Source organism: Scyliorhinus canicula, chromosome 21 (assembly GCF_902713615.1).
Source record: "Scyliorhinus canicula chromosome 21, sScyCan1.1, whole genome shotgun sequence".
NCBI lineage: Eukaryota > Metazoa > Chordata > Chondrichthyes > Carcharhiniformes > Scyliorhinidae > Scyliorhinus > Scyliorhinus canicula.
In genome coordinates this window covers 61,628,377-61,654,360 of record NC_052166.1, presented here as the reverse complement: position 1 = coordinate 61,654,360, position 25,984 = coordinate 61,628,377, and the positions used below count along the sequence as shown (strand labels likewise).

Here is a 25,984-nt window from a genome sequence, read left to right as displayed (position 1 = left end):
CTTCTATATGGTAGTGATCGTGGGTTTGGAAGGTGCTGCCTAAGAAACCTTGGCGAGTTACTGCAGTGCATCCAGTAGAGATATTTAAAAAATTCAAAGTGGCTGAGATCTATCATTTTCTCTCCCATACTAAGACAACAAGAAAATACACATCAGTACAAGAGGGTGTAGCTTGGCAGATTAGGCCAACATTTCACTACAGCATTGAGTGGTAAGTTGTCGATCTGTGGCTGCAGAATGAGTTCCCCATCCTAGCAGTGTAATTAAGACATTTCAAAGCACATCACAGTCAATGAAATGCTTCTGAAGTGTGGTCACTGTTGTAATGTGGGAAGCACAGCCAATTTGCGCACAGCAAGATTCCACACACAGCAATGTGACGAAGACCAGGTTATCTGCGATATTGGCTGAGGGGATAAAAATGGGCCGCGAATCCAAGAGCAAGAAAGAACGAAGAGCGATTTGAGGAAGTGCCCCACCTCGGATGTGGAAAACATATGGGACTCGGTTCTGTAAATCCCAATCGGAATTTCAGCGCTTGAAGAGCACAGCTTCTGAAAGAGCCTGCCGTAAGTTCGGATCCACAAGTCGTCCTCTGTGATTTTCATCTATAAAACAAAGGCAAACAATATTACAAGCTTCTTAAGTTCATAAGATAGAGGAGCAGATTTAGGCCATTTGGCCCGTCACCAGCTTGGTGGCTTTGTAGATGATAGAAGACAGGATAGACCATCGCTCCCTGCAGATAGACTATTGAATCATAGTGATCTCTTTGGTTAATAGATTTTAAAGTAATAGCTTTCACGTGTGAGCAATGTGCCGGCCAACCGATTAGAGTAACAAGTATTGTATCGGAGTTGTATCCGAGGTTAGTAAGAGGTTAATCGTGTCTTTCTTTGGGAAAACTCAGTGTTATTCTAATTGCACTTTTCAAAACCATGAAGGAAACCCACAACAATTGACCCAAGCTCATTTGTGGCTCGGGGTTCAATTGCTGGGAAAGACAAATTATGATCAAAGCAGTTAGGGATAAGACGGAAAGTTCGGATACACTTTTTAATCGGACTAAGTGTGCTAGGATGGCTGCTTTAGTGGATAATATAAATGGGTTTAGGAGGCAAAATAGACAGATAATGCTAATGAAGGACCATAAACTTGAAATGTGAGCTGCGTTTTCACTCTCTACAGATGCTGCTGAGCGTTTCCTGCTTTTATTTCAGATTTCCAGCGTCTGCAAAATTTTGATTTTGTATTGGAGAGACAAAAGATGCATTCATGTGGTAGGATCGGTAGGTTCCGATCATTCCAAAAGGAATGGACTTGTTTCCTGTCCCTGAATGTTTTCAGAGAAGGCTGATTTATCCACTTGTAACATTGCGCACAAATACATAAGCAAATAGGTTATTCCTAGATATACTGTACGTATGAAGGTAAAACATATGAAAGTCCTAAACACAAAAAAAACCCCTAATTTATTCAATTCCTTTTAAAAAATATTGCATTCAGGTTTTGTTGGGGCAGCAAGGTAGCACAGTGGTTAGCACAGTTGCTTCATAGTACAGTGCCAGGGACCCGGATTCGATTCCCAGCTTCTGTCTGTGCGGAGTCTGCACGTTCTCCCCGTGTCTGTGTGGGTTTCCTCCGGGTGCTCCGGTTTCCTCCCATAAGTCCCGAAAGACGTGCTTATTAGGTGAATTGGACATTCAGAATTCTCCCTCAGTGTACCCTAACAGGCACCGGAGTGTGGCGCATTGGGGGGTTTTCACAGTAATGTCATTGCAGTGTTAATGTAAGCCTACTTGTGACACTAATTAAGATTATTTTTATTGTTTTGTTCCGCAAACTGTCTTCTTGGAATTTTTCGAGCATCACCACAGGCATTGTTTACTCGCAATGGGGAATGTATCTTCTCTCCTTTGAAAGTTCTCTGGCGTGTCAGCAACCTCATGGTTTCAAACCCACGCTTAACAAAGCCAGTCTAAACATCGGCAAAACATTTTCAGGCCGTCACACGTTCACAATTCATTGCTGCTGGTAACAACACTAAATGTGTCAATGTGGGTGTAGGAGGATGCCACCTGGAGTAGTCCTTCCACTGATAAAGTTTAGCGGGTTGCAAGGCATGGATTGCTCAGTAAATAAGGGCAAGGGTCAAGGAACGGTTACAGGTCAATGAAAGGTCATTTGGCCCTGCGAGCCCATGCTGGCTTCCTGCAAGGGCAATTGGGCTAGTCCCACTCCCGGACCCCACCTTGTAGCCGCTCAGGTTTTTCTCTTTCAGGTGATTGTCCATTCCCCTTTCAAAGCCACGACTGATTCCGCCTCCAGTGGCACTTCACGCATAGGGTCGCCAACTGTGAGCAAATGCGTTCATAGAACATAGAACATAGAACAGTACAGCACAGAACAGGCCCTTCGGCCCTCAATGTTGTGCCGAGCCATGATCACCCTACTCAAACCCATGTATCCACCCTATACCCGTAACCCAACAACTCCCCCCTTAACCTTAACCTTACTTTTTAGGACACTACGGGCAATTTAGCATGGCCAATCCACCCACAAGACTTGCCTCCCACACACTTTCCATTAGTTGGTCATCACATCCATTCTGGTGAAGCACTGTTTTTGTACGCCAATTGGAAAGTTCATAACCCAATTGGATAATGTGTCATTGTCAGCCAGCGTCTCCCCACCTCAACCCCTCCCCGCCCCACCCCTTTTTCAATATTTTTATACCTGGCGAAGAGAAATGTTCAAAGAAAATGACAAAACAATTCCTCAATCTCTTTTACTGTCCCGATAATGTTCCTCCAGGGTTGCACACTGCCGTGTCCTGGGGATTGATCTCCAACTCCTGGAGACTCCAGGTCTGTCCTGGAGGGTTGACCCCGTTCAAGTAGTTCACTCCAGAGGACTTGCTGCGGTAAGAACGCTCTTTCTCATTTCGCCTCGGATTCTTTTCCAAACACTTTGGCCTGAATTTTCAGCGAGTCGGATCGACTCTGGAGTCTTCTAAAAATGACAGGAGGATCCCAATTCTGAGGTTCCCAACCCCATTCTCGGGCCGCATAAGTTTTGGGAATGCCATTAAAGGGTGTGGACTGCTTCCTGTCTTGTCACTCTATCCCTAACAGCACAGTGGGTGTACCTACAGCACCTGGACTGCAGCGGGTTAAGAAAGCTGCTCAACACCACCTTCTCAAGGGCAATTAAGAATGGGCAGTAAATGTTGGCCTAGCCAGCGATGCCCACATCAAATAAATCAGCGCAAACTGGAGGAACAACATCTCATTTTCCGGTTAGGCACGCTACAGCCTTCCGGCCTGAACATCGAATTCAACAACATCAGATGATCAGCTCTACCCCACCTCGACACATTTGTTTTCATCCCATTTCATTTTAACTGTCTTTTACCATTTCTTTCTTTCTTAATATATATTTAATTTCCCCCCCCCCCAATCTTATCCGCCTTTCCTTCACCTTTCTCCTCTTTGCTTCCCCCTTCCCCTCCCCCCACATCTACAGTTCATCCTCTGATGTTAGTTTCCCTGCTGCTTGACCTTTCACGTCTTTTGTTCTCTCTGGGGACTGCCATTCGCACTCTTTCCCCTTGCTTTCTGTGGCCATTAGCCGGTTTCCCTGGGTTTCTGTGGCTATGACTCATCTTTCATTCTCCCTTCACAGTATAAAGATTTCCCACTTTCTCAGTCTGTTAGCTTTGACAAAGAGTCATCGGACTCGAAACGTTAGCTCTTTTCTCTCCCTACAGATGCAGCCAGACCTGCTGAGATTTTCCAGCGTTTTCTCTTTCGTCGGGGAATAACAAATATGTTTAAGGGGCAATTTGTGTATCCGGAGATGGAAAAGAAACAGAAGCTGGTTTGGTGAGATTCTACAAAGGATTTGTTGGCTCCCTGGGCCTTATCCTGATCTGAAAACCCTCATTTTACGTAAATAAGTAAACTGGGAAGTGGCACACTGAAATGTTGCAGGTTTCAGCCAGATTGACTACTGGATGAATGGCTGGAAATAGACAAAGAGTGAGAGGGAAAATTAACAGTACTTCAATAGACAATTTCAGGAATAACGTCACTGAAACTGCAAGCATTAACAATAGGGGAATGTCTAATATTTCATTGGGGATCGATTTTGAACCCACATTTGGCGTGAGCGTAAACGGTGATATGGGCCCAAACTCCTGCGAGACTCTGGAAGCTAGATTCTCCGGAGGATCTTGTGTTTTGATTTGTCCTGCCCCTTGCCGGTGATGCAACGAGGTTAATGATTTAAATTCTTTTAAATAAATTTAATTATTTAATTGTAGTTAAAGGGCTTCCTCTGTTTGTCGGCGAGGTTTACAACAGGTATTGAAAGACGGGAAACAGTTGGCATTGCCCTGCCAACCTGGGGCCTCTGCGGAGCCCCATTTGGGGGGGGGGGGTTACCCTTATGTGTGGGAGGGGGTTGCCCCAGTGTGTTGGAGGGGGTCTCCCTTGTCCATGGGGGAGGGGGGGGGGGCACTGATTGATGTCCCTATCAGACCTCACTCCTCCAACATGATGGTGGAAACCCTTCCCTCCAGATTTTCTGGACACTGAGTGCCAAAGAACCTGGAGCGAAAAGTTGTCCGTGAAACTGGAGAGGTACACACTGGTTTTCTTTCCCCTGCCAGAACTCCACCCACAGATTGCAAATTCCGCCCCTAATATCTTAAAAACAAATATTGATTAAATGCGATGTGGGTGTTGCTGGCGAGATCAGCATTTATTGCCCATCTCTAATTGCCCTCGAGAAGCTGGTGGTGAGCTGTCTTCTTCTACCACTGCAGTCTAGTGCAGTAGGTACACCCACAGTGCTGTTAGGGAGGGCGTTACAGGATTTTGACCAGCGACACTGAAGGAAAGGCGAGATATTTGCAAGTCACGACTGTGAGTGACGCGGAGGGGAACTTGCAGGTGGTGGTGTTTCCAGGTATCTGCCACCCTTGGCCTTCTAGGTGGTAGCGGTTATGGATTTGGAATGTGCTGTTTAAGGAGCCTTGGCGGGTTCCTGCAGTGCATCTGTAGATGGTGCACATGGCTGACACTATGCCTCGGTCGTGGAGGGAGCGAATGTTTCTGGATGTCAAACAAACCACTAAGCCTTGTCCGGGCATACATGAAATTTGCAAATTAATAAGCCAACATGCATAAATCAGCACCAAACTTCAATTTTAACCAATATGTGTGTTACAAATACTTACAGCACAAAGGTAACCAGAGCCCGGGGTGGTGTCAAGTCCCAGTAATAACCGTGCGATTGGGATCATGTAATCTTTAACAAAGGACTAGCAAGGGAAATAAGAAAGATTGGAACAATTATTACACATCATACACTCCAGCTTGAGTGAGACAACGCTGCCTACATCAGGTAGAAGGTAACTTTGACACTGCCCACACAATGTCTTCCCAGTCAACCCAATTAACTTCAACAGCTTCCATTCTCTGCCAATACTACCCTGCCAAAGAAATGGTCATGCTAAATTTTCCCTTAGTGACCAGGGATGTGCAGGCTAGGTGGGGTTACAGGGTGAGAGCCTGGGTAGGGTGCTCTTTCAGAGGATGGGTGCAGACTCGATGGGCCGAATGGAATCCTTCTGCACTGTAAGGATTCTATGATTTCCCAGATCAGGAATTGCTCATAAATCCATACAGCAGAACAGGAGGCCATTCAGTCTAACACACCGGTGCTGGCTCTTTGAAAGTTAGTCTCATTTCACCATATGACCTTTCGCCAAAATCCTGCAAATACCTTTACTTTCCAAGTTATATATTTAACTCTCTAAAGGAAGTTACTGAATTTGCTGCCAGCCCCCCCCCCCCCCCCCCCCCCCCCCCCCTTTAGGCAGTGCATTCCAGATCACATTAACACGCAGAGACATTTCTCCTCAAACTCATGCCCCCCTCCCCCCACAGTTCTTTTTCCCAATTCCCTTGAGGACCATGGCCGGGATTCTCCGACCCTGTGGCAGAATCGCGCCCTGCCGCCCCACTGCCGGCTTACCGATTCTCCGGCGTTTGCAGGGTGGCCGCCGCACCGGTCGGGAGCCATTGAAAGCGTACCCCCGCCCTGGGCGATTTTCAGGGCCCCGACGGGCCGCGTGGCCGCCGATTCGGCCGAGACCCGCCGGTGTGGGTTAATCAGGTCCCACACGGCAGGACCTGGAAGGTGTGTCTGCGGGGCCCGTCCTGAGGGAGGGGGGGGGGGGTAGATCCGACCGGGGTGAGGGGGGGGGAGGTGTGGGCGTGGGGTCCTCCACGGTGGCCTGGCCCCTGTAGTGCTCTGCCATATTGCCCGGGGACTGGTACGGAGACAGGAACCCATGCGCTTGAGCGGAATCACGCCGGCCGTTCCGCGCCAGCTGGAGCTGCGGGGACTACTCCGGCGCTGACCTAGCCCCCTAGAAAGGGCAGCATTTCCCATTATCGGGGATCGTTGACGCCGGAGTGGTTGCCGCCACTTTTCACGCCGGCGTCAGAACTTGGTCGCGGGATTGGAGAATCCCGGCCCATGTCCTTTGTTTATTGACCTTCCTGTCAGCACTCCCATCAAAATTGTTCACAATTTCGAATAACTTGATCAAATATCTCCGTCGCCTTCTCTGCTCTAAAGAGAACAACCCCAGCTTCTCATTTCACACCATATCACTTAAAGAGTATGAAATGAAATGGAAATGAAATAAAAATTGCTTATTGTCACAAGTAGGCTTCAAATGAAGTTACTGTGGAAAGCCCCTTGAACACACCATTCCAACCCTCATCAATATTCCATTTCTGTACGGCAGTGAAGCCCTCCCGCGGCTCGTGTGCAGGCTTAGGCTTGTTCATTTTTGATTGACTAACTAATAGGTTACACATGTAAAATACAGTGAGCTTGCCCTCCACTACAGACCTGGTAAAGTAGCGTGTCCAACATACTGATGCTGAAGACTCGTCCAGCAGCGAAGGGGAGGCGGAACATGAATGCCAAATTTGAGCCTTTTTCCCGTTCCTTCTGGCGGGTAACAAGCGGAAAAAAGTGAAATGCGATTGTTGGCAAGTACTGAAGACAGCGCAAGGAACATCCATTCAGCAATCAGAAAGCCCGGGAGAGTTACAACGAATACTTTAAAGTTACAGAAAGTGGGCAGCACGGTAGCACAAGTGGATAGCACTGTGGCTTCACAGCGCCAGGGTCCCAGGTTCGATTCCCCTCTGGGTCATTGTCTGCATGGAGTCTGCATGTTCTCCCCGTGTCTGCGTGGGTTTCCTCTGGGTGCACCGGTTTCCTCCCACAGTCCAAAGAAATGAAATGAAAATGAAATGAAAATCGCTTATTGTCACAAGTAGGCTTCAAATGAAGTTACTGTGAAAAGCCCCTAGTCGCCATATTCTGGCGCCTGTTCAGGGAGGCTGTTAAGGGAATTGAACTGTGCTGCTGGCCTGCCTTGGTCTACTTTCAAAGCCAGCGAATTAGCCCTGTGCTAAACAGCCCCTCGTGCAGGTTAGGTGGTTTGGCCATGATAAATTGCCCTTAGTGACCAAAAAGCATAGGAGGGGTTATTGGGTTGCGGGATAGGGTGGAAATGAGGGTTTAAGCGGGTCGGTGCGGACTTGATGGGCTGGATGGCCTCCTTCCGCACTGTATGTTCTAAAGTAGAAGTCCCTCTTTCATAATTGGTTGTGGTCGATTGGACAGGTTGAACTGAAAAATGAAAATCGCTTATTGTCACGAGTAGGCTTCAAATGAAGTTACTATGAAACGCCCCTAGTCGCCACATTCCGGCGCCTGCTCGGGGAGGCTGTTATGGGAATCAAACCGTGCTGCTGGCCTGCTTGGTTTGCTTTCAAAGCCAGCGACTTAGCCCTGTTCACCCATTGCCTGCGGTATTCACCCCATTGAAATTACTGAATGGACAGACAGTAATTTCCGTCCCAAAGTACCCCATCTCCACCCTTCAGCCATTAGTGTTGAAAAGATTTGCAGGTTGACACTCAACCTGTTTGAACAGGGTTATGGGCACACCTTCCTTGGCTATCAAGGTCTGAGGTGGGATTTGAACCCAGAGCTTCTGGCTTAGAGGCAGAGATGCTACCCACTGTATCCCAGGACCTTGGATATACCACACTACCTCCCCAACCTGCAAAGCCATCCTCTAATGTGGAACAGCAACGATGGGCCTGTCAGAGAGAGGCTCACACACTGGTGACACAGGTGGGGCCTCAAGGTCATCAGGTCAGCACCTTGAGAATTCTTCTGTATTGGCTCATTTACCCCTAAGTTATGCCCGTTGCGGTGTACAAATAAAATAACACAACATCGTTTTCCCCTCAGCAGCCGATCTTTAAAAAAAAATTGGTATAGGGCGTCCCGCAGGTATTGTCAGAAGCTTTGATAAAGAGTCATCCAGACTCAAAACATTCGCTCTCTTTTTTCTCCACAGGTGCTGTCAGACCTGCTTAGATTGTCCAGTATTTTCTGTGCTTGGTAACGCATTGATATTTTTGCAGGTTTTTGGAAGCGCTCTGAATTATCCGCACAAACAAAAATTGTGACTTCAAAGAAAACTATTAAATCAATGAAAAGTCTCCATTGATAGCACATAGAGCTGGTAATTAAGCATTGGCCCCCAGGACAGTCCCCTTTGTCGTCCATCTGAATAGTGTTAGTTGATCACAATTACTTCTCTCTCCAAGGTAATGCCTTAAGACGGATGCAGCTATGGCAACCAGGCATCTATGGAAAGCGAATTGTGTTCCCATGCTTGTCACTCCTACCCAAGGACAGCAGTGAACAATGCCGAGTGTAGCTAAGCCAGCAAAGCTGTTAAACCCTTGAACTTCATGACGCATCCTGCTTAAATAGATCTTGCCAAGGGGGAATCGATGAATCTTACTGTCGCAGGGAGGTGCGGAGGCGATCGTGAAGACACAATGCATCGCAATTTTAACTTGACAAACAAATGTGGTTACCTTTTCTAATTTGGAGAGAGCCAGTGAATAACAGTCCTTGGCTCGAAACTGCATGAACCTCATATTTGACGGGTGAGTCAATTCTGTGATGATGCTGAGGCTGGGGAACAACCTGAAATATTAAGGACAGAGAATTATGTTTGAATATGGTTAACCGCCAGAAGAAAAATGTGATCATTCATGATTTTCTGATACCTTGACTGTTATAGGACCCAAAAAAGCTTGTGATCCACAAGCAACTTTCTTAAAATTGTTCTGCCGTGACTACAACATTGTAGGCCAAGGTGTTGCTGGTGATGTAAACAATGGAAATCTCCAGGCCAACTGCACTTTTTATGGATAAAATAGCATTGGGTTCATTCATGTCAACAGGAATATTGGCAAGTCGACAAAATGTGCTTCCCTATGAAGTGGAGGCATGGAATGGGCCCAACTACTGCATTGCAGGTAATTACCTAACTAAAGAAGCCAAATGTCAGGCTGTCAAACCAATTGAAGGAATTTGGTGAACAAAACGTATTGCTTTGTGGGAAGATAACTTGGTGTATCAGAGGTCTTTGTAGTCCATTGGGGCCACTTCAGGTTCGAATCCCACCTCAGATCTTCATGGCCAAGGAGGGTGTGTCCATAACACCTGCAAATGTCAATTTGCAAACCCTCCGAACACGCCAATGGCTGGCGGTAAGAGCGGCAGAGACTCCTAATCAGCCACGCTTGATATGGAATGGGCGCCCCTCAAGCTATAAGCCTCTGAAAATGAAAAATGAAAATCGCTTATTGTCACGAGTAGGCTTCAATGAAGTTACTATGAAAAGACCCTAGTCGCCACATTCCGGCGCCTGTCCGGAGAGGCTGGTACGGGAATCGAACCGTGCTGCTGGCCTGCTTGGTCTGCTTTATAAGCCAGCGATTTAGCCTTGTGAGCTAAACCAGCTCAACCAGTCTGACAACAGACTAGCGACCTGTTCCTCATGATTTCATAGAATTTACAGTGCAGAAGGAGGCCATTCGGCCCATCAAGTCTGCACTGGCTCTTGGAAAGAGCACCCTACCCAAGCACACACCCCCACCCCATCTCCTTAACCCAGTAATCCCACCCAACACTAAGGGCAATTTCGGACACTAAGGGCAATTTATCATGGCCAATCCACCTAACCTGCACGTATTTGGACATGTGGGAGGAAACCGGAGCGCCCGGAGGAAACCCACGCACACACGGGGAGAATGTGCAGACTCCGCACGGACAGTGACCCAAGCCGGGAATCGAACCTGGGACCCTGGAGCTGTGAAGCAATTGCGCTAACCACTACGCTACTCTGCTGTTCCAGGAATGACTCGCTATGGAAACAGACAAAAATCTACCTTAGTGCACCATGAGGTGTGGGAAGAGAATTGGAATTGGGTTGTGATATATCGAGTGCAATAACATACCTCCATGATTCTCTTGTCCTCGGGGAGGTCCTAAGGGATAATGCGAGCAGCGGAAACATGTCAATTTAGGAGAATTAATTTTCAAAAGCACAAATGCTTTGAAATCGTGTTTTTTCAAAGTCAAACCATGGGCGAAATTCTCCGACCCCACGCAGGGTCGGAGAATTGGCGGGAAGCGGCGTTATTTCCGCTCCCGCAGGTTTTTGAATTCTCCCGCCGGTCATAAACCGGCGTTGTGCAAATCCTGCCGGCAGCCTGTGAAAACAGCTGGCGCCGGCGGGATTTCATTTTTTTTAAACTTACCTCAAATCTCCGGCCCGGATGGGCCGAAGTCCCGCCGCTGGGAGGCCTTCTCCCGCCGCCGAGGTTTACACCACCTCTGGAACGGCGGGCTCAGCGGCGCGAGCAGGCCCCCGGGGTCCTGGGGGGGCGGGGGGCGATCGGACCCGGGGGGGTGCCCCCACGGAGGCCTGGCCCGCGATCGGGGCCCCCCGCTCACTCCGCGGGGCAGTGCCGTGGGGGCACTCTTTCTCCTTCCGCGCCGCCACGGCCTCCGCCATGGCGGACGCGGAGGAGAACCCCGCATCGCGCATGCGCCGGCAGTGACGTCAGCGGCCAGCTGCCGCTGACGTCACTGCCGGCGCATGCGCCGACCGCCGAAAGCCTTTCGGCCAGCCCCGCTTCCGACTGCGCCGGGTGTTTGCGTCAGTCTTCTGGTGCAAACTGCTCCGGCGCGGGGCTGGCCCCCAAAGGTGGGGAGAATTCCCCACCTTTGGGGAGGCGCGACCCCTGAGTGGTTGGCGCCACTCCCCTACGCCGGCACCCTCCGTCACGCCGGGTAGGGGAGAATCCAGCCCCATATGAGTGATGTTTCCAACACCAAACATAATTCTGGGAGTGGCTGCTGAGTTGAAGTCAAGGATAGAGTTTTGACTTGGTTCTGAGGGGATTGAGGAGGAGGAATGTCTTCTCTCAGAGAGGAGCGAATCTGTGGAATTCTTTACTACAGGGGGCTGCAGAGGCTGGATCGTTAAGTATGTCCAAGGCTGAGATCAACAGATTTTTAATCAGTAAAGGAATCAAGGGTTATGGGATTAAGGTGGGAAAGTGGAGTTGTGGATTATCATATCAGATCAGATATGATCTCATTGAATGGCGGAATAGACTCGATGGGCTGAGTGGCCTACTTCTGTTCCTTTGTTGTATGGCCTTATGGTGTGGTATTTACAGCACAGTAACAGGTCATTCGGCTGAACTGGTCTTATGCTGCTTTTTTATACATCATATAAGCCCCTTCCCAATCTTCTTCATCTAACACTATCAGGATTCCTTCCTCTCTTAAGTGTTTATCTAGTTGCCCCTTAATTTTGTCTACACTAATCATCACAATGACTCATTATGATAATGAATTCGACATTTTAATCACTGTCTGATTCAAGAAGTTTCTCCTGAATTCCGTTCGATATATTAGTTAATAGCGTTTATAGTCCTGTAAATACATTCTTCATGGAGGACCTGTGGCACATTGGGGAGGGTCGGAGGGTCCTTGCCTCAGAGCCAGAAGCTCTGGATTCGAGTCTCACTCCAGGACCTGATGGTCAAAGAAGGTGCTATCAGGCCTGTTTTATCCTTCCAGCACAGGCCAGTGGCAGGGGGTAAAGAGCGGAGCGGAGAGGAGACCACAACATGCATGTGAAAGTGCATGCTGTCACAGCAATGTGGACTCCCTGCATGATTGGTGCTCCGTTGTAAAAATGAAAATGGAAAAAAATGAAAATCGCTTATTGTCACGAGTAGGCTTCAATGAAGTTACTGTGAAAAGCCCCTAGTCGCCACATTCCGGCGCCTGTCCGGGGAGGCTGGTACGGGAATCGAACCGTGCTGCTGGCCTGCTTGGTCTGCTTTAAAAGCCAGCGATTTAACCCAGTGAACTAAACCAGCCCCTGGTTAAATGTTGAGACTCCGAGGAAAATAGGAACAGGAGTAAGCCATTCAAGTCCACTCTGCCATTCAATTAGATCAAGGCCGATCATCTACATCATAAGGTCATCTAAAATAGGATCAGAATTAGGCCATTTGGCCCATTGAGTCTGCTCTGCTATTCAACCATGGCTGATATGTTCCTCATCCCCATTCTTCTTGCCTTCTCTCCATGACCCTTGATTCCCTCGTTAATCAAGAACACCAGATTTGTGCTTGAGGTGCTGTTACCGATGGGGTTGCTGACCAAGAGCTGGGATGTGGAATTACACAGAATAGTTTTTTCTTGGAACAGATGAACATAAGAACTAGGAGCAGGATTAGGCAATTTAGCCTCTCGAACCTGCTCCACCGTACAATGCGATCAAGGCTGATCTCATGATGGCGTCAACTCCACCGTCCTGCCCGTTCTCCATAACCCTTTAACCCATTACCAATTAAAAACCTGTCGAACTCGTCCTTAATTTACTCACTGTCCCAGCATCCACCGCACTTGGGGAAGCGAATTCCCCAGATTCACAACCCTCTGGGAGAAGTAGTTTCTCCTCAACTCTGTTTTAACTCTGCTACCTCTTATACTGAGACTATGACCTCCCATTCTAGAATGCCCCATGAATCATCCGCTCCATGTCTACTTTATCCATACCTTTTATCATCTTGGACACCTCAATTTGATCTCCCCTCATTTTTCTAACCTCGAGAGAATATAGGCGCAAACTGCTCAATCTCTCCTCATACGACAAACCCTTCATATCTGGAATCAATCCAGTGAACCGCCTCTGAACTGCCTCCAAAAAGGGGACCAAAACTGTGCACAATACTCCAGGAGCGGTCTCAGCAATGCCTTGTATAGTTGCAAAAACATTTAATTACCTTTATACTCCATTTCTTTAGTTATAAATGCCAACATTCCATTGCTTTCTTTACTACCTGCTGCACCTGCATGTTAAGTTTCTGTGACTCATGCACAAGGACACCCAGATCCCTCTGCACCGGAGCACCCCAAAGTCGCTCCTCCCCATTTAGCTAATAAGTTGCCTTCCCATTTTTCTGACCAAAATGCATGACCTCACTCTTATCCACATTAAATTCCATCTGCCAGTTTTTGGCCCACTCACCTAACCCAACTATATCCATTCAATGCCACTTTCCCCACACTAAATCCATATTCTTTGATGTCATTGATATCCAGAAATTTATTGATTTCTGTCTTGAACACGCTCAATGATTGAGCTTCCAAAGCCCTCTGAGGTAGAGAATTCCAAGGATGGATCACCCTCTAAGTGAAGAAATTCCTCCTCATCCCACTCTTGCCTAATGAGATGAGAACTCCTGTTACAAAAATAAAGGATCAGTAACAACACAACAGACACTGGATATCCAATACCATGGAGACCACTGCTGCTTGCATCATTGCATAGTTCATATATTGCCGTCCAATGTGCAATTCGACCTTATAACATTTAATATGTTTCTTATTTCCTTCCCAGAAGACAACAGTAATGTTTGTGCTCCATAATTAAAGTAACTACAGTTTATTGCACTCTTTTGGGTTTACTATCCAGATCAATGGCACTATGATTCAAGAATGGAACAGAATATTCCAGAACACAGCATTTGCGATAAAATCCCTTCATCCATATAACCATAGAATCCCGACAGTGCAGAAGGAGGCCATTCGGCCCATCGAGTCTACATGGACCCTCTGAAAGAGAACCCTACCTAGGCCCACACCCCGGCCCTATCCCCATGACCCCAACTAACCTGCACATCTTTGTCCAGAGCTGGGCCATTGGCCTGTTTTATCGTTTTCTTTTCGAGTACTTTGCTGAACTGCACTTTGAGATTTATTTCAGCATGCTCGCATTTTTCAGCTTTTGTATTTTATTCACCTTCATGAGGGGGAGGGGGCCTTCACACTAGTAAAACAATAAGAGGCTACCGGGAAAGAACCTCCTCAGATGGAAAGTTATCACTGGGAAGACATCCGATGACAATTGACAACTATTCTTTGTATTTTCTTTCTGACATTCGCCATTTTACAAAGCAGTGCCTGGTAAGGGGAGTAATGCAATCTCTGGATAAAAACAAATAACTGCGGATGCTGGAATCTGAAACGACAAAGAGTCATCGGACTCGAAACGTTACCTCCTTTCTCTCCCTGCACACGCTGCCAGACCTGCTGCGATTTTCCAGCATTTTCTCTTTTGCAATGCAATCTCCGTTCCCCACCCCGTTCCACTAATGACACTCAAGAGTTACTCACGTTCCTCCGATGTTAAACTGGACACTTGGCTGAGCCGGGTCCTCTGACTCAAATGAACATTTTGCTGTGTGGCTCACAGGATAGGAATGAGGAGGCATAAACCCCTGCTTCATTTTTGTTTATCTGCCAGCCATGACTCAGTTGGTAATCCTCCTGCCTCCGAGTCACAGAGCTGGTGAATCAAGTCCCGACGATGACGGTGGTGCAGTTCTAACATTACTGGATTAGTAAATCCAGAGGCCCAGGCTAACGATTGGGGGGAGGGAGCGGGGGCGAGGAAGGAAGGAGGGAGGGAGGGAGGGAGGGAGGGAGGGAGGGAGGGACGGACGGAGGGAGAGAGGGAGGGAGAGAGGGATGGAAGGAGGGGTGAGGGAGGGAGGGAGGGAGGGAGGGACGGAGGGAGGGAGGGACGGAGGGAGGGAGGGAGGGAGGGGGAAGGGAGGGGGGGAGGGAGGGGGGGATGAAGGGAGGGAGGGAGGGAGAGGGAGAGAGAGGGAGGGGGAGGGGCGTGGATTCAAATCCCATTACGGCAGCTGATGGAATTTAAATTCAGGAAATATAATCTGGATTATGAAGCTAGACTCAATAATGGTGAAACTATCTGGTCCTTCGATGGTCCTTTAGGGAAGGCAATCTGCCATCCTTAACTGGTGTGGCCTACATGTGACACCAAACCCATAGCAATGGAGTTGAGTCTTAAATATCCTCTGAAATGGCCTAACAAGCCACTCAGTTCAAGGACAATTAGGGATGGGCAGCAAATCGTCTCACCTTGCCAGCGAGACCCACATTCCATGAAAGAATAAGAGAAATTCTTGAAACGTAAACACAAAATGCTAGGCTGGCACTTCAGTGCAATACTGAGAGGATGCTGCACTGTCAGCGATTCTGGGAAACTGAGGCCCTGTCTGGCCTCTCAAATAGATGTGAAAGATCCAATGGCATTGATGTGGTAGCGTGGCCGAGCGGTCTAAGGTGCTGGATTAAGGCTCCAGTCTCTGCGGAGGCGTGGGTTCGAATCCCACCGCTGCCAGTAGCGTTTACAGTTTTAAGGGGCTGGTTTAGCACACTGGGCTAAATCTCTGGCTTTTAAAGCAGACCAAGGCAGGCCAGCAGCACGGTTCGATTCCCGCACCAGCCTCCCCGAACAGGCGCTGGAATGTGGCGACTAGGGGCTTTTCACAGTAACTTCATTGAAGCCTACTCGTGACAATAAGCGATTTTCATTTTCATTTCATTTCATTTGAAGGAGTTCTCCCTCAGATCCTGGCCAATATTTAGACCTCAATCAATATCACTAGAAACAGATGAGCTGGTCACGTTGCCAATGATGGAATCTTGCCAGCCGCCATTATTTGCCACCAGTTTTACAATTCCATTGCTCTATTATGTTACCACAGTAACTTTATACCATCTGGCACTCCAACCAACTAGAATTTCTGATGTTCACCAAGTACCAATCCTCGCTTTGCAAATTGGAAGCATATACAAAGTTATCCAGAACCCTTATCTGTAGACTGTATTATTTTATACTTTAATTATCTTTTAATGTGCTGTTAAAGCTCAGAAATAAAGGGCGGGATTCTCTGTCCTGCCAGACCTGTTTTCTGGAGCGGCGGGGCATACCCCCACCAGCAGCGTGATCCTCCCTTCTGGCAGCCGGCCAATGGAGTTTTCCATTGTGGCCACCCCCATGTCATCGGGATATCCGCGAGCGTGGGAGCGCTCCCAGCAAAGCGGAGGATCTCGCTGTCGGTGAATCCCACCCAATGTTTCTTACTTCCTGAGTACCTGCATATTAGTTCATGCCACAAGGGTTACGCTGTTCCATTGGTAGATGGAATTATCCGTAAGCCAGTATATTGATTGACCAGCACCACCCATTTCCTGCACATGCTGAATAATAACCGGTTAACTGTACGTTACACCAGTGACGACACTTTCAAATGCACTCCCATGGCTATAAGGTGCTTTTGAGACATCTAGAGAGCATGGAGGCTGCCATATAAAGGGGCTGGTTTAGCACAGGGCTGAATCACTGGCTTTGAAAGCAGACCAAGGCAGGCCAGCAGCACAGTTCAATTCCCGTACCAGCTTCCCTGAGGTGCTGGAATGTGGCGACTAGGGGCTTTTCACAGTAACTGCATTTGAAGCCTACTTGTGACAATAAGTGATTTTCATTTCATTTCATTTTTCATTTCATATAATTGCAAATCTGTATTTATTTACAGTGAGAAAGAAGTCAATTTAGGTGAAAATCCAGCCAGCAACGCATTTGTAGTTCTGCAGTTTGGGCTTTGCTCTGCAGAAACCCTCTTACCTGAACATTGTCTGGACGTTAACAATCGTCTTGGCATCAGCCATGTAATCCTCCTCGGCGCTCATCGTACTCTCTTTGTCCACAACTACCAGGTTGTCTGCATAAATAATCCCACACTGCAGTAGATTATCCAGACTGAGGGATATGCCCAAGGAAACAAAAAGATAGAGATTAAGAGTTAAAATGTGCTGGCTTCACACACAGCGGCAGTAATGAAAGCTTCTCCCAGAGCGATGGACAGTTCTGTTGCAGGGCTCCACCCAACCCATTAGCCTTTCCTTCCGCTTCAGCTGCTGGCCGCCCTCCCATTCTGCATTTTCTTGTAGGTTCTGTCTCTAATATAACATTGGCTTATACTTATTTAGTCTTGTTAACATAAAATAAACTGAACTTCATGCTACAGGCCGACTTCCGGGATTAGTACTATGGAACGGAAATAGAAGATTTGTTCATTTCATTGTACCCCAGCTCAGATATAACATGAGTCTCACACAAGGTAAGGCTCAGCCTCACTGCATAGTAACAACAGGAGTCGCTTATTTTGCCCCTAGAGACTATCCTGCCATTCAATGGGATTATGGATGTTCTGGGACCTAACTCCATATAGCATCAGTGTGAGCCTTTTACTCCACACAATCGGCATGCTTATCATAGAATTTACAGTGCAGGAGAAGGCCATTCGGCCCATCAAGTCTGCACCAGCCCTTGGAAAGAGCACCTTACGTAAGCCCACCCTATCCCCGTAACCCAGTAACCCCACCTAAACTTTTGCACACAAAGGAGCAAATTAGCATGGCCAATGCCACCTAACCTGCACATTTTTGGATTGTGGGCAGAAACCCAGGCAGACACGGGGGAGAAAGTGCAAACTCCGCACAGTCAACTGAGGTTGGAATCAAACCCGGGTCCCTAGAGCAGTGCTAACCACCGTGCCGCCCCTTGTGATTGCTTCCACATGGGTACCAATTAGTGCTGAATTATGGAGAGGTTTGAGTTTTGCATTCATTAGTAACTGGATTGAGAATGTTAAAGCTCATTCGGAAAAGAAGAAACCTCCCTGACATTGTTATAGAACATAGAACTGTACAGCACAGTACAGGCCCTTCGGCCCACGATGTGTACTGGAACTGAACTCAGGTACCAAAGGTTAGGAAAAACAGTGGCCCAATCAATAGCGCCAGTTAATTCGGTGGTGGATTGTTCTAATAAAAGTTATGTTTTAATATATATTGTTCTAATATATAGAAGGGAAATATACCCAGAGGGCAAGATTTCCTGTTTAGGTATCTGGATTCCCACCTTTCTCGTTCCCTGCACCGTGTCCAAACATGCGGCCAACCGTTGACCGATTTACAGGAATGAACTAAAGTCGCTGAGAAACTTGACTGATGGGTGTGCAAAACTGACTCACCTTCTGATCGAAATCTGCCTGACATTGTTTGCACCAGTAATCCAGAGGTCTGGGCTAATATACTGGACACACAAGTTCAAATCCTACCATAGTACCATTGTGGAAATTTAATTTAATTAATCAAAGGAATCAGGTGTAAAAAGTTGGTGTCTGTGGAGCTAATGAAACTGCTGGAATTGTCTTAAAAACCATCTGGTCCCGAATGGTCTGCTGTCAACAGACTGGGATAAGGGAATTACTCAATGGAGGATTCTAAAAGATTACCAGGGATCCCTGCACACCAGGAAAAGTATGTTAGACACCCTGCTGCCTTCATGTTTGGAGAGGGTATGCAAATAAATGCTAGCTTAATCACACAACAGAATTCTGGCCTTTGATTGGTACAATGCATTGATACTTACTTGTCAATGCATCCCACCATGAAATAAACCATCGGAAAACAGCAGATTGCCTCCAGAAAATGGTTATCTGGCCTGTAAAACACATCACAACGTATATGAACCTATTTTCACGCTGCATCAAAGCATTCTATTCAGTCATTAAACGCACTCTTGGGTATCTGTACTCAGAAATCTATACAATTGTAATTCTAAGCTGTGATCAATTCATATTTCATTCTCAAAAACAAAGGTGCTGATAGTGGAGGATGTTAAACAGGAAAACTACGAGAGGCAGAAAACTTTTTTTCAACATGAATCTTGAGGAAATGGGACTTGACCTCCAACAACCTTGCCCCTTCATGCTTCGTTGTTGGGTTATTCATGAAGGCCACGCCTTCTGAATCTTGCCCCTCACCTGAGGTGTGGTGATCCTCAGGTTAAATCACCACCAGTAGGCTCTCCCCATCAAAGAAGAATGTAGCCTATGGTCATAGACCCATGGAATTCCTACAGTGCAGAATGAGGCCATTCAGCCCATCGAGTTTTCACCGATCCTCTGAAAGAGCACCTTACCCAGGCCCACTGCCTCACCCTATCCCCGTAGCCCCACCTAACTTGCACACTCTTGGACGCTAAGGAGTAATTTTAACATGGCCAATCCACCTAGCCTGCACATCTGCACCATGGGCTGCGGGAGGAAACCGGAGCACCCGGAGGAAACCCACGCAGACACTGGGGAGAAAGTGCAAACTCCACACAATCACCCAAAGCCGGAATTGAACCCTAGTCCCAGGCTCTGTGAGGCAGCAGTGCTAACCACTGTGCCACCATTACGCCCAATCTGGGAGAGTCGCGACATTATTGTTCGGTTTAGGATTGTTGTGGGTTGTGCGGGGTTGGGGGGGGGGGGGGGGGGCGGTGAGAGTGCGGCAGGATGGGAGAGGAGAGAGCAGGAAAGGGATGGCTCCTAGTTGCTTTGTCTATAATATTAATCCACTTTGCTCGCAGCTAGGTCCTACATGTGAAAGGGCAATGAAGCACTAACCCCACGGTGCATTCAATCTTCCTGTGCCGTGTAACAGCTTAGCAATGTTATCCTTTGTCACTTGCTAATGACTGGATCAAGGGTCTTGAAGGGGCCCAGGGTAACTCCAATTGACCAAAAATAAATGAACAGATATTATTTTCTGTTTGTTACACTGGACACGTTACTGGAAGCTTATCGAGATATCAGGGTTTGTGACAATATGCTTGCAGATGTGGGCAGTTGGAGTCACTGAGATGAGTGACCTCAGAAAGACAAAAAACATTGAGAGGCTGGTGTAGAAAGACAATTCCAGAAGATGGGTTGATCATTTCTTGTTACGTGTCTTTAAATACACAAATTCCTGCAAATGTGGATGAAACTGCCTTTTGAAAACCGGTCTGCTCTATTTTCAGCTACTGGACAGAGTTTAGTAGGTGCCAGGGTTTCTGACCCTGCCACCCAAAGGGCATCAGATGCCCCACAGCTATATGACGCTCTGTGCACCACTAACTGGCTGGAAGTGGGGCATTTGGCCCTCAGCTGGGAGGAGGTGCCACCTCAGAGGGCTGCCGGGCACACTGATTGGCTGGCAGCTCTGAAGTCCCAGCAGTGGCCACCGGGAGCTCTAGCTATTGCCGGGACTATGAGGAGTCCCACTGGTCGAGGTGCCAGAACCCACAGGGGCAGGTAGGTCTCGTTGGGGAGATGGGAGAGGAGATGGGCGAGAAGGGCTAGTCTTCCAGTTACTAAGGCCAAGGTGGGGAAGGAGCACCTGGAGGGGGGGAAGTGGGAAGACCTGTGGGGTATCCTGATCCAGAAGGGGGCTAGTGATGGACGTACCATTGCACGCAAAACGTTTTGCCCGAGACCAAGCAGAGTGACCTGTCAGACCTGGCCCTCGCCCCTGACCTCCTCCTGCAGTCTTAAAAATTGTGGTTGGGTGGGAATTGGTCCCAAGTTGGCCATTCAAAGATCTCAATTGGGGAGAGTGTGGGCTGGCCTAGTTTTTGTCTGCTCCCCTATAATATGGTGGACAGGTCAGGAAGGGTAGCAAGTAGGTGGTGGGAAGATCATTGGAGAATTTTATGGGTCTCCCTGCTGGTAAACCTTGCGGTAGAAACTCATAAAATCCTGCGCATTAATTATTCATTTACAGGAAAAGTGATTGAATCGTAGAAGCCCTACAATGACAAGGTGCTGGATTCTCCGTTTGCCCAGCCACGTGGTTCTCGGTGGCGCGTCATTCGCTAGTTCTGGCAACTTGTCAATGGGATTTCCCATTGAAGATACCCAACTCCATCGGGAAACCTGTGGGCAGGGGTGCACTGCCGGCGGGAAGAGAATCCCAGCGGCCGGAGGATTCCAGCAAAGGGATTTTTTCCGGTGGAAAACTCAGGGCGCGATTCTCCCAGAGGGGGAGAAATCGTAAGGCTGGCGTCAAATCCGGGCGGGTTTGACGCCAGCCTCCGCCCCCCCGACTGGGAACCGATTCTGGTCCCCGGTCGGGGCTAGCATGCCGCGGCCGTGAACTCCGGCATCGCGGGCTTAACGAATTTCGTTAAGCCCGCTTGCCAGAGTTTGCGCCGGCTGACGCGTTATATGACGTCAGCCGCGCATGCGCGGATTGGAAGACTCCAACCCGCGCATGCGCGGATGACGTCATCGCGCATTTGCGCGAAACCCGCGCATGCGCGGGCCGGTATGCCCCTCAGCCGCCCCGCGAAGTGATACAGCGGGGCGGTGGAGGGACAAAGAGTGCGCGGGCATCGGACCCGCTGCCCACTGATCGCGGGCCCATGGCACCCTTGGCACGGCCGTGGTACTGCCGTGCCAATCGGTGCCATGGTTTTAAAAATCGGGACTTTACGGCCGTTTTTACGAACGGCCAGACCAGGTGTGTTTGCCGTTCGTAAAAACAGCCGTAAAGGGCTGGGAACTCGGCCCATCGGACAGCTGAGAATCGCTGCTGGACGTAAAAAAACGGCGGCAGCGATTTGTATCGGGAGTCGGGCGTGGGGGAGGGGGGGTGGGGAGAATAGCGGGAGGGCGTCGGACTAGCGTGCCCGTAAAATTTTACGAGCCACGCTATTCTCCGCACCGTCGTGAGTGCGGAGAATTGCGCCCTCCGTTTCCCTTCTACAGCTTGAAGAAGCGTGGCACATTCCTCCCTTTCCGATAACGTAAACTAACCACTAACTTTTACAAAACAAAATAAGCAAATCGACTTTCTAAAAACCTGACATGCTCAACTTTTAAACTATTACAGCTCTTCAAAATATGACGGCATCTCTCGTTCCTGGAAGAGGGAATGGAGATAAGAGGTGAGTGATTCTGAACATTGACAGATGCATTATCTCGTTCATAGATATCAAAAGGAATATTGTGTATTGTCCTAATGATATGTAGAGATACTGGTTGATGCTATTGCTTTCTTAAAGGAGGATAATTTCTGATATAATAGCATTGCCTTCAGTGATGGTTAAATGAGAGCTAATTGATATATTGTGCTTTCGCTTGTCCATTTGTCTGTTTACAGTGCAAGATTCTTTTTTAAGGCAGCTTGTTTGATATCAAATAAAGTGATTGTTTTGGGTCAATGTGACCCCCCCAAAAAAGGAATCAATCATGTGCCTTTCTCCAAAAAATGATTGATGACAGCCATTGGATCTTATTGCTACGACTAGTATGCCACATCTGATCTAATAGCGTAGTTAACAATCATGACTTAAATATGTAGTGTGAAGGGTTATGTTAAATCTGTAAGTAAGCTGTCTACATCATCAGTGATGTAAGATCACATGACAGAGCATGCAGAGAGATAGTTCTATGTGAAGCCTTGTGCTAAGCCTTGTACTGTAAATAGTTCGAAGAATGTTTCATAAACATTTAAGTTTACCAGAAGCCTTGCTCAAGCAAACGCTGTCAATTCAAACCAAGGTCAACTGAAGCGAAGACAATGACAACCCAAAATATCTGACCCCGCGCTGGGTCGGAGAATCGCGTGCCGGAATCGCGCCATGTCGCCCCGATGCTGGCACGCGATTCTCCGCCGGCGTGGGTTGGCACAACGCCGGCCGCGGGTCGCTCTACGCGGCCGGCACAGTGATTCTCCAGCCCGGATTGGCCGAGCGGCCGTAAGAAAAGAGCCGAGTCCCGCCAGCACCGTTCTAACACGCTCTGGGCTGGCGGGACCTCGGCGTCTTAGGGTCGGGTGGCGGCCTTTGTGGGAGGAGGGAGGGTCTGACCCTGGGGGGGGGGCCTCCGATGTGGCCTGGCCCGCGATCGGGGCCCACCGATCGGCGGGCCGGCCTCTGTGGCTAGGGGCCTCCTTTCCCTAGCGCCGGCTCCTGTAGCCCTGCACCATGTTGCCTCGGAGCCGGCCGTTGAAGAAGGCCACTGCGCATGCACACGTTGGCACCAGTGCCACTGCTCATGTCCTCGTTGGCGCCGGCGCAACTGTGCATGCGCGGATCCCGTGGCGTACAGTTCGCACTGGGATCTGCAGCTGGAACGGCGCAAACCACTCCAGTGCTGTGCTGGCCCCATGGAGGGGCCAGAATTAATCGTGGGAGTGGCCCGTTCACGTCGCCGTAAAACGCGATGGCGTTTACGACGCCGTGGACACTCTGCCACAGGATTGGAGAATCCTGCCCCATACTGTTTGAAATTGTGGTAACTTGAGACCACAAGGAAGGTAGTCAAATATGTTGTTTAAAAGAAGGAACTTCTTTCCACAAATAAATGACAAAATTTGACAATAACAGTAACTCAGCACAGCAGTAGTAACAGTAATAACTATGAAAACAGGAACACTAGTAAAACAGACCTTGCTTACAGGTCACCCTCTTTCTGACTGAAAAAGCCCGCCAAAGTCTGCACATGTTCGTAACCCAGATGCCAGAAAAAACAATGACATCGGAGAAAGGCTTCTAAGAACACACTGTCCCCAAAATGACACTCTGCAGCAGAAATCATAGAATCATAGAATTTACAGTGCAGAAGGAGGCCATTCGGCCCATCGAGTCTGTACCGGCCCTTGGAAAGAGCCCCCCATTTAAGCCCACACTTCCAACCGATCTCCGTAACCCAGTAACCCACCTAACCATTTTGGACACTAAGGGGCAATTTAGCATGGCCAATCCACCTAACCTGCATATCTTTGGACTTGTAGGAGGAAACCGGAGCACCCGGAGGAAACCCACACAGACACGGGGAGAAGGTGCAGACTCCGCACAGATGGTGATCCAAGCCGGGAATCGAACCTGGGACACTTGAGCTGTGAAGCAACTGTGCTAAGCACTGTGCTACCGTGCTGCCCAAATGTACTATTATTGTTAAGTAGCGGTGAATCAATGCATTGATTGTGTTTTGTTCCAATGGGGAGAATTGTTATTGCTGCAAGGATGCATCTATACAAACACCGTAAGTCTTTGTGATGACATTCCATCAGGTTGGAAAACAACCTCAGTTAGACGTGAAGGATGAAAGCAAATCAATGAAAGTTCACTCACGGATTATCGAGCAGCAGCACGATGGGGTTCAGTTCTTTTCTGGGCCTGTAGTATGCCCGAAGCGGAACAATAAAATTGTACAGCCCATTGCCCGCTGTCTCCACGGATACAATGATCAGTTTATTCTTGAAGCCATAGGCCTTTGCGTCTTCAAAGCTGTTGTGCCTACAGCCCTTAACAGAAAAACGAAGCAAATGAGGCAGGTACCAGACACAACTTATCACAGGGCTTTTAATAACCCTGCACGGTTTGCATTACACTACAGAACAATGTCAAATGGGAAATAAAGTGGTAAATGTGTTTCGAATGAAATGTTAAACTGAGGCGTTTTTCCCCTAGGGTGCTAAAGATCTCACAGCACCATTTTCAAGAGCTGCTTCTCTGATGCTATAAAGCACTTTGGGATAATCAGAAAGATACTAAGTTAATCTACGCTCTCTCTTTAAATGGGAAAGATATATTTTGCGCAATTAGGTTTGCATTCAAAGCATATGTGCTTTTCTTCCGCAGTGTCTAGCACAGCAGCACTCTGTAACTATCAGAGACACCTCCTCCACAACATTGCCATCTCTCGCAAACAGGGCACTCAACCCCACCAACTGGAAATGTGACAATTGTCACACAATTCCGCACTAAAAATTACTCATTCGAGCATCTGGGATGTTCTTGGTTTCAGAGAACTGCTGACGCCCCCGATTCTTTCGAATGTTTTCCAAGAAATGTTTATAGCTAAACGTGCCTGGGGACATATCTTTGGTTGAATAACTATTCACTCGCCATGAAATGAGGGGCATAGCTGACGTAAATCTAATGCAGACTTCTGGGTAAAGGTTTGCTGCTTTTGCCCGATGGGGTGAAGGGGGTTTTGGTCCCTCCCGGTTACTTTCGATCATGTTCGACTCTTTAGTATCAGTGTCCCGTTAATCACCTCAAAAAATATATATTTCTGCTTAAAGAGGGGAAAAGGAAAACAGCAAGAAAGAAAATCCCTAATTCGGGGCACTCCTGGCATCTTATTATTTGCTTTTCCTGTCCGTTCGAGGGATGTGGGTGCCGGTGGGCAGGCCAGCATTTACTTACCCATCCCTAATTGCCCTTGGAGTTCTTGTGACACAGTGGGTAACATCTCTGCCTCTGAGCCAGATCAAGTCCCACCCCAGGGTCAGATGGCCAAGGAATGCGCATCCATAATGCGGTCAAACAGGTTGCGTGCCAACCTGCAAATCCTTCCAACCAATGGGTGGCGGTAAACTGAGGAGAGATTCCTGTCAGCCACGCCTGATGTGGAGTGACTACCCTTCAAACTCTCAGGCCCTGGTGACCGACTCGCGACCTGTTCCAGGAATGACTGGCTATGGAAACAAATGGAAGTCTGCTTGAGTGTATCACTGAGTGCGGGAAGGGAATTGGAATTGTCCTCCAGAAGGTGGTGGTGAGCTGCCTTCTTCAACCCCTGTCGTCCAATTGGTGTAGGTAAACCCATAGTCCCGTTCCAGGAATTTAATTCAGTGAAGGAAGGGTGACATATTTCCAAGTCAGGTGATGAATGACTTGGAGGGAAAGCAGCAAGTGGTGGTATTTCGGTGCATCTGAAGCCCTTGTTCATCTAGATGGAAGAGGTTATGGGTTTGGAAAGTACTGTCAAAGGAACTTTGGACATTGCGTCTA

At 48.2% G+C, this 25,984-nt stretch overlaps 1 protein-coding gene, 1 long non-coding RNA gene and 1 other non-coding gene across 12 annotated transcripts in view; 2 read left to right on the top strand and 1 right to left on the bottom strand.

Moving 5' to 3' along the window:
* The window catches only part of si:dkey-21e5.1 (potassium channel subfamily T member 1), a 401,511-nt gene that overhangs the window by 23,054 nt on the left and 352,473 nt on the right, over nt 1-25,984 (bottom strand). For 8 of the 9 annotated variants that reach the window (XR_005458485.1, XM_038781761.1, XM_038781755.1 and 5 more), the window contains 7 exons: nt 24,317-24,489; nt 18,800-18,871; nt 16,988-17,122; nt 8,991-9,102; nt 6,931-7,032; nt 5,243-5,326; nt 480-608 (listed from right to left, as the gene is read on the bottom strand). Coding sequence is in view for 8 of the 9 variants with exons in the window: in XM_038781761.1 (XP_038637689.1) it covers nt 480-608; nt 5,243-5,326; nt 6,931-7,032; nt 8,991-9,102; nt 16,988-17,122; nt 18,800-18,871; nt 24,317-24,489 (807 nt within the window). In the remaining variant the exon portion in view is untranslated. The remainder of the gene's footprint in view (nt 1-479; nt 609-5,242; nt 5,327-6,930; nt 7,033-8,990; nt 9,103-16,987; nt 17,123-18,799; nt 18,872-24,316; nt 24,490-25,984) is intronic. The other variant, XM_038781756.1, reaches the window with a different exon arrangement.
* LOC119955509 lies at nt 8,835-24,628 on the top strand. 2 transcript variants are annotated; one of them, XR_005458487.1, is made up of 3 exons: nt 8,835-9,062; nt 22,072-22,126; nt 23,977-24,628. It is a non-coding gene; the product is annotated as an uncharacterized LOC119955509 (long non-coding RNA). The 2 variants fall into 2 exon arrangements; XR_005458486.1 differs by lacking the exon at nt 8,835-9,062 and adding an exon at nt 9,083-9,437 and having other exon boundaries at nt 23,977-24,428.
* Nucleotides 15,619-15,700, top strand: trnal-aag. The gene has a single exon. It is a non-coding gene; the product is annotated as a tRNA-Leu (tRNA).